Source organism: Nannospalax galili, unplaced genomic scaffold, assembly GCF_000622305.1.
Source record: "Nannospalax galili isolate Female #2095 unplaced genomic scaffold, S.galili_v1.0 scaffold1201, whole genome shotgun sequence".
NCBI classification, from domain to species: Eukaryota; Metazoa; Chordata; class Mammalia; order Rodentia; family Spalacidae; genus Nannospalax; species Nannospalax galili.
In genome coordinates, this window is record NW_008344558.1 from 671828 (window position 1) to 680623 (window position 8796).

The following is an 8796-nucleotide window of genomic DNA, read 5'->3' on the forward strand; positions in this document are numbered from 1 at the left end:
CACTTGGGAGACAAGAGCCCAGAGGATCAGAAGTTCAAGGCATCCTCAGTTACACAGACATCGGAGGCCAGCCTGGTTATATGATTCTGCCTTAAAATGGGAAAAAAAAACCTGTCCAATGCTGCCTGGTTATTTCTCCACATATATCTTTGACAAAAAGACATGGTCCATGGGCCAGCCATGGTAGCACATGCCTTTAATCCCAGCAGAGGCAGGTGGATCTCTGTGAATTCAAGGCCAGGCTGGTCTACATAGCAAGTTCCAGGCAAGCTAAGGCTATGGGGGGACCCTGTCTCAAAAAGACCAAAAAAACCCAAACAAACAAAACAAGACATGGTCCAAAGATTTGGCTCAGTAGGTAGAGGTACTTATTGTAAAGTAAGATGACCTGAATTCAATCCCAGGGACCCCAGGTTGAAAGAAGAATCATCAACTTTCAAGTTGTTCTCTGACCTCCACAAACACACTGTGGCACATGCACCCCCCCCACACACATGAAAACACACAAATATAATTTGAAAAATAAGGACAGTCCCTATCATTTACTAGTAATAACTACATTAACAATACATTATAATTTACCAATAAAATATATAATTTAGAACATTCCCTTTGTGTGTGTGTGTGTGTGTGTGTGTGTGTGTGTATGTATGTATACATGTACACGCCATTGGGCATGTGTGGAGGTCCAAAGCTGAACAACCTGTGTGTGTTTAGTCTCTCCTTCCACTATGTGGTTCTCAGGGATTAAACTTAGCCCATCAAGTCTGGCAGCAGGTGCCTTTACCCACTGAGCAATCTCTCCAGTCCCAGAACATTCTTTTTTTCCCCCTTTGGTCTTTTTGAGACAGGGTCTCCCTGTAGCCCCAGCTGGCCTGGAACTCACTATGTAGACCGCAGGCTGGCCTTGAACTCAAGAGCTCTGCCTGCCCCTGCCTCCCCAGTGCTGGGACCAAAGGTGTATTCCACCATACACAGGCCCTAGAACATTCTTTAGAAATCAGTTTATTTTTCTGGTAAAGCAAATGTATGGAGATGGATAGAGGAAAAAAGGAAGAAGGAAAAAATAGCCCATTATTGTAACCTCCCACTGGTTTCTTGCTTCTGCTTTGCCCTTCTGCAATCTGTTCCCTACAGAACCACCACTACAATCTCATCCACTAGAAATTATTTCTGTGCTCAAAATGAGGGGTTCCCACTTGGGGAAAAGTCAAAGTCCTTACAGTTGTCCTCCAGATATAAGATCTCCATCTGACATCATATCTAATCCACTGTGCTCCTGGCCCACTGCAGTGCTGCCACCTATCTCCCTGGGTTCCTTGAACACACAGCCATGCCACCTTGGGATTCTTTGCACTTACTGCTTCTCCAGGCCACAACCACTTTTTTCTTCCCCCAATGGAACCTCTATAACTCAGGCTGGCCTGGAATTCACCACATAGTCTAGGCTGGCCTTGAACACCCTCCGATGCTCCTGCCTTAGGTGCTCAGGTTGTTGAGATTAAAGAAGTGATTCACCATGCATGGCCCCACATGGTAGCTCACAACTACCTGTAACTCCAGTTGTATGGATCTGGCACCCTCTTCCGGCTTCCATAGGCACCAGGGACACATGCACTACACATACATATAGGCAAAACATTCATAGAAAATAAACTAAATCAGTATTTACAAAAACCAAACCCTCAGCACTTCCTAGTGCCTGCAGCTTTTACCACCATGCACTTTAAATTCTGTCTTCTAGCCATACCTCCCTTTTGTAACCTCAGCCCCAGTAAGATCAGGCACTCCAAGGAGAACCGAATTACCCACAAGTGCCACCCTTTCTTCTGGTAGGCCCTCCCTTTTCCCTGAGAGTCTACAAAATTCTAGATTAGTATTTAGGAGTTAGCTCATTTTGGTGAAAACAAAGAGGTTAAGTGCCAGACCCTGGAGCTACACTGCAGCTCCTACTGGCTGTATATGACCTTGGCCAGTTAAATCTTTTGGAATCTGTGTAAACCTGGTACATACTGTATACATTGCAAATTTTAAAGTAGAATTTCCAGCCAAAGAAAATGTGTGCATGGGGACCATTCTACAACACTGAAACACATACACGAACCAAATTATGGAGGAGCCTCAGCAAAGACAAGCAGACTAGAGCATGTGTGGGGAAGGATGGCACTGCGCAGCCAGCCACAAAGGGTCATGAATAGCAACAAATGCCAGCCTAAGGAGTTTGGACCCTACTCCAAAGGGAAATGATTTACTCATTGTTTTCCCTAAATTTTATTATTTGTGTGTGTGTGTGTGTGTGTGTGTGTGTGTGTGTGTATTGCCTGCAAGTAGGTAAGTGCACCCGTGTCATGCAATGCCCTGGGACTGGAGTTATACACAGTTGTTAGCCGCCATGTGGGTACTGGGATTCGAACCTGGGTCTTCTGCAAGAACCACCAGTGTTCTTAAGTGCTGAGCCATCTCTCCAGCCCTGATTTAATCATTTTAATTATTAAACTACAAGAAATACATTGGCGTGGTGTTGCACACCTTTAATGCCAGCACTCGGGAGGCAGAGGCAGGCAGATCTCTGTGAGTTCAAGGCCAGCCTGGTCTACATAGTGAGTTCCAGGAGAGCTGGGGCTACAGGGAGACCCTGTTTCAAAAATACAAAAACAAAACAAAACAAAACACTGGTTTTGTGGGGCTGGAGAGATGGCTGCTCTTCCAGAGGACTCAGGGTTTCATTCCCTGCACCCACATGGCAGTTAACCCTCTACACCTCCAATTAAAGGGATCTGATGCCCACTTCTGGCTTCCTCAGGCACTGAAGGACATGGTACGCTTATATGCAGGCAAAACACTAATTCACATTAAGTAAAAATAAATGAAAAAATATAAATACTGGCTTTTATTTTGCCTACTTACTGCTTTGTCCATGTTATTTTTGAATCTATGATGTCTCTTTTTGCAACTTAGATCAAACATGCACTTCATGCTTTTGTTTAAGACTCCCTTTCTAAAACTGGGTATTGTGATGCACACATGTGGTTCCAGGACTTGGGAATGGGAGGCAGGAAGATCAGGAATCTTGAGGCTATAGAGGGAGACCCTGTCTGAAAAACAACAAAATAAAACAAAACAAAACAACAAAAAATGGCCAATATAATGGCAGCAGTACCTTCCTCCAAGCTTGACAACTTGAGTTCAATCCCCAGGAACCACTTGGTAGGAGAGACTAGCCTTCTGTGAGTTGTCCTCTGACCTCCACATGCATTCACATCCATACCCACCTACCAAATACCAAATAAATAAATAAATAATTTCATAAACCATAAATGAAAAGATTCCTTAAAGACTGAGCAGATAAGCCAGGCAGGCACACACCTTTAATCCCAGCACTTGGGAGGCACAGGCAGGTGGATCTCTGTGAGATCAAGGCCAGCTGGGTCTACACAGCAACCGCCAGACCAGCCAAGGCTACAGGAAGACCCTGTCTCAAAAAGACCCCTCCCAAAAAAGCAATGCCTTGAAGTTCTAATTGTGGCTATCTATTTCTATCAGGATGGATATGATACATGGAAATTTAAACAAGCTATGTATTTCTGATCCTGAATTAAGGAAATAGCAAAATAACTGTGTAAGTCATCAAACTTCAGTAAACAACAGAAACTTCTCAGGTGTCAGTTTAGTGTTTTAATGTTTTATTATTTTATTTTAACTTTATGTATATGAGTGTATTGCCTGCATGTATGTTAGTACACCTGTGTTGTGCAATGCCTATGGAGGTTAGAGAAGGTGACTCTTCCTGGAACTGAAGTTACACACAGTTGTTAGCTGCCATGTAGGTTGTTAATTGTCATGTGGGTACTGGGAACCAAACCTAGGTCCTCTGCAAGAGTAAGCAGTGCTTTTTACAATGAGCCATCTCTCTATCCCCATCAGGTGTCAGTTTAAAAAGTGGTTGTTGGAGGCCAGGGAAGTTTTTCAGTGAATAAAGGTGCTTACCACCAAGCCTAATGACCCAAGTTGGATCCAGGAGACCACATTGTCCTCTGACCTCCAAGGGCACACAGCACTCATGAACCCCATACATGCACTCACATTAAAGTAAGTGAATCAATGAATAAATAAATGTTAAATAAAAAGAGGAATACAGGGCTCACAGGGTTAAGATGGTATTAATTGAACACAGTTTGCACAGTACATAACACAATTCTAGTTACTATGATTCAACAGTTCCACAACACCAAAATATGGAAGAACTGAATACACACACACACACACACACACACACGCACACACTCCTCTTTTTTTTTTTTTTTTTTTTAAGAGATTTAGGCTTTCTTCTCTCCCTTTTTAAAAATATTTTTTGGGGGCACACATGCCACACATGTATGAAAGTTAGAGGGCAACTTGTATCCTCTCCTCCTACTGTCTGGACCCTGGGGCTCATCCCTGACCCAACAGCAGCCAGTGAAAAAAAGGAAGAGAGATGAAGATGACCAGGCGAAAAACACAAAGGGCCCGGACCAAAACCCCCCAAAAGAGAAGCCTGGGCCCACCCAGGATCACACAGCAGCCCCAGACGACGATTTCCCCAAGCTTCCCTGGCCAAGGCCATGGAGCCCAGGCTGAGCATGCATGCAAAAGGGCCCAGGAAGGCAAAGAGTTAGAACATAGAAGCCTGGGCCCTAAAAAGTGGAGCAAAGAGCCCGGGCCAATCCCTGACCTCAAGCCAGTCCTGTCCAGGTAACTGAGCAAGGGCTCCCCATTACTGGAATGAGAGGGCCCAGGCTGAAGAGTCAAAAGAGACAAGCCTGGGCCTGACAAGGGGGCACAAACAGCCCGGGACTCACCCCTGTCCCGATGACAGCAGTCCCCGAATAAACTAGAATAAACTAAAAGGGACAAAGTAACCCTGCCACAAAAACCAAAAGTGCCCAGGCAAAATCCTCCAAGAGAGGAGCCTGGGTTCACCCAGGAAGACACAGGAGCCCTGGGCAGCCATTTTTCCCATGAAGCCCTGGTCGAGGTGGTGCAGCCTGGGCTGAACGTGGAAGGAACAGGGCCCTGGCAAAAAGTTAACAGACTGAAGCCTGGGCCCATCCCTGACCACAAGCAAGTCCCCTCAACGGAACTGAGCCTGGGCTCAGCATCAGCTGATGAGAGCTTGGACTAAATGACAAAGAAAGGATCGTGCGCCCTACAAGGAGCAGCAATCAGCCCAGGCTCATCCCTGACCCAGTTGTGGTCAGTGCCAGGAAAATAAAGAACCTCTAGAAAAAGTAAAAAATATAGAAAAGAAAATGAAAGAAAGAAGAGAGAGAAGAGGGCCCAGGAAGCGGGAAAAGTAGCCCGGGTCCACCCAAGGAGAAAAAAAGCCCTCTCCACGGAGGCCAAAACACCTAGGCCACCTCCTGGTACCACAGTCTCTGGCCAGACACCAGACGGGACCCCGCCACTTTGGGGCCTGTTTTCCATCTGCCTTCAAACCCCCAGATCCCAATGGCACCACTCAACGGGGAGGGAGCCCATGTGAGATTGTACAAGACACCCAGTTCTCCAGACCTCTGATGGATGAAGGGAGAAACCTGGCAAGGTGAGAAGAGTCAGTGTAGTGCGGAACGTGCCCAATGTGCACGCACCCTGTCCCAGGCCAGTTGCTGTGTTCCAGGGAGCCAGGATCACACCACGGCCCATCCAGGGAAGGACAGGAACCTGGGGAGAGCTCGCCAACCACGGTGGACTGATGCTGCAGGACAGCAAGAACTCCTGACCCCTCGTGGATGAAGGAGCAGCCTGACAGGGTGCAAAACGGCAGGTGTGTGCACCACACCCTGTTTTCACCCGGGACCAGAAGACTTCTTTCCATCCAAGCCAAGCGGCCAGGATCACACCAGGGCCCTTACTGGTGCTGAGATCTAAAATCAGATACTCTGGAAGAGCAGTGCAAGCTCTTAACCACTGAACCATCTTTCCAGCCCCAAGTATTTGAATCTTTAAACCAGAGAAAGGCTCTCATAACACAACACACTGTTTCCACGGACATAAATGCAGTACTAAGATATTAAATGCCTTGCTTTGCAAAAACACCATAATCTTTTTAAAAAAAATTATTTTGTTTTATGTGTATGCATGTATTGCCTGTATGTAGGTAAATGCACTCATTGTCATGCAATGCCCGCAGAGGTCAGAAGAGGCTGTCAGATCCCCTGGGACTGCAGTTATGGACAGTTGGTAGCTGCCATGTGGGTGCTGGGATTTGATCCTGGGTCTTCTACAAGAACAACCAGTGTTCTTAACCACTTAGCCATCTCTTCAGCCCCATAGATTAGTCTTTATCCATGCTATCTGTCTATCTATCTAAAAATCACCTACCTATCAGTCCTGTCTATCTACCAATCTAACAATCATGTACCTATCATTTATCTACCTATCATCTCTATCTCTCTCTTTCTCTCTCTCTCACAACCTACCTATCATCTATGTACCTGTCTATCATCTATCTAATTATCATCTAGGTATCTATTTCCCTAGCTACTTATCCACCTATTATCTACCTGTGAATAATCTGTCTGCCTATCTATCTATCTATCTATCATCTATCTATCTATCTATCAGTCTATCTATAATCTATCTCTGTCTATGATCTATCTACTTATCCATCCATCCACCCATCCATCCATCCATCCATCCATCCACCCACCCATTCATCCGTGAATTCATCCATCCACCCATCCATTGTTCTATGTAATCATCTTTCACTCTGTCTCCATTTTTGGTGTCTTTCTGATGAAATCCAGCCTTGTGATATGCTAGGAAAGTACAGTGCTACAGAGCCACATCACAACTCAAGCTTGGGGTTTAAAGGTGGTGAGGGAACAGCTGGAAACTAAAGTATTTAACCCCAGGAGGAGGACATGGCCCCCTGCAGGCTTAATGACGAGAGAACTCTGACAAAAAAATGAGCCTAAGAAAAGATACTGCAGGGTTTGAGACTCAGACATTTCAGATAAGAAAGGAGCATCATGTCCTGTGCTCCCCCGCCCAGGGCTGAAGGTCCCTCCCAGGCAAAATAGCACTGGACATGAGGTGGTTCCCAAGCAATGTCTCTGAAACCAGCCTCTGGCCATCTCCTAGCACTGCTCTGAGGACGAGTTGTATAGGTCTGCTGGCAGCAAGAACACACCAGGAGTGGAGAAAACTGAGGGCCTGGTCTCCCTTTTTGGTGCCCAGATGCAGTGTGGTCAGAGTTCTGGGACTGCTATGGTAACAGAATGGCCTTGGGTAGAGGGCAGCAGAGGCACCACTGAGGTGGGAAGGGATACCTGGTTGGTGGTAAGGACTGGACTATAATCCATATTCTTCATGCAGAGAAACAGGGAGAAGCTCCCAGGTTCTAGGGAGAAAGGGTTAGGAGAACCTGGGTGACCATGGATGAAGTTCTGCTCTTGACCCTGTCTGCCTAAAACATTCTGTCATGAAACCTTTATTCACTCTATCACTTACCTACCTCTCTATCATCTATGTATTATCTATTTGTCTATCATATATCACTTGGCTATCCATCTATCACCTATCTAAATATCTATCTATTCATCAGATACTGTCTATTGATCTGTTTATTCATCATCTACTATCCATTTTCTACGAAACACGTAACAACTCAACTTTGGGGTTTAATTATGGTGAAGGGACAGGGCGGAAACTAAAGTCTTCAATATAACCCTACAGACATGGACCAAAGAGCAGGGTGTGTGGGCCTCACCCCACCTACACCGCAAACAGTCCTGAGATGTACAGAGCCAGTACTGATTACACCATGGGCTTCCTTGGCAGCCACACTGGGGCTACAAGGAAGGACAGACAAGCTGCATAGAGCATAATATCCTGGGTGAGTGGGCCACACTGAGTTCCCTCCGCATACCCTCACATGCCCCAACACCCCATCCCCCAGAACCAGACCTCAATCTTAGATCCACAGAGCTGTGATCATACCATGGCCCTTGTTGGTGTCCAGGCCCAACACAGAAGGACAGACAACCTGCATAGAGCTTAATAATTTTGTGAGTGTGACACACCCTTCTCAAGCCCCATCCCCCACCATGCACATACACACCCAAACATCGCTGTCCAAATGCTGCCCCCGCATCCCCCTGTACCACCTCAACACTCCCCCAAATTCCAAACACCCCACGCAGGCCCCCCACAACCAACCCACCTTCAAACCCAGGCCTGTACCTTAGATCTAGGCAGCCAGGATCACACCACGGCCCCTTGTGGTGTCTGGCGCTACCAGGGAAGGACAGACATCCCGGCTACAGCTCACCATCCCAGGTAAGTTCACCATCACAGGTGAGCTGTGACAAGAAAACAAAAGAAAGGAAAGAGGAGGGAGAAGAGGGCTGGGAACTGGGAAAAGGAGCCCGGGCCAACCCAAGGAGAGAAAGAGCCTTCTCTACAGAGGCCAAAACACCTATGCAACCCCCTGGTACCCCAGTCCCTGGCCAGACACCAGACGAGACCCCCAGACTTGGGTCCCGTTTTCCACCTACCTTCAAACCGCCAGCTCCCAATGGCACCACTCCATGGGGTGGGAGCCCCATGCGAGATCATGCAGGACACCCAGTTCTCCGGAGCGCCAATGCATGAAGGAGAAGCCTGTCAAGGTGAGAAGAGGCAGTTTAGTTTGGACCGAGCCCAATATGCAGCCACCCTGTCCCAGGCCAGTTGATGTGGTCCAGGGGGCCAGGATCACACTACGGGCCCTGCTGGTGTCCGGGCCCATCGAGGGAGGGACAAACACCTGGGGAG

At 47.0% G+C, this 8796-nt stretch overlaps 1 protein-coding gene across 1 annotated transcript in view; it reads right to left on the reverse strand.

Moving 5' to 3' along the window:
* The window catches only part of LOC103740162 (sorting nexin-6-like), a 97268-nt gene extending 88680 nt beyond the window's left edge, over nucleotides 1–8588 (reverse strand). Inside the window, 1 exon segment of the mRNA XM_008840717.1 lies at nucleotides 8538–8588. Within this exon segment, the coding sequence (XP_008838939.1) occupies nucleotides 8538–8588 (51 nt within the window).
* Between the last annotated feature and the right edge of the window lie 208 nt (nucleotides 8589–8796).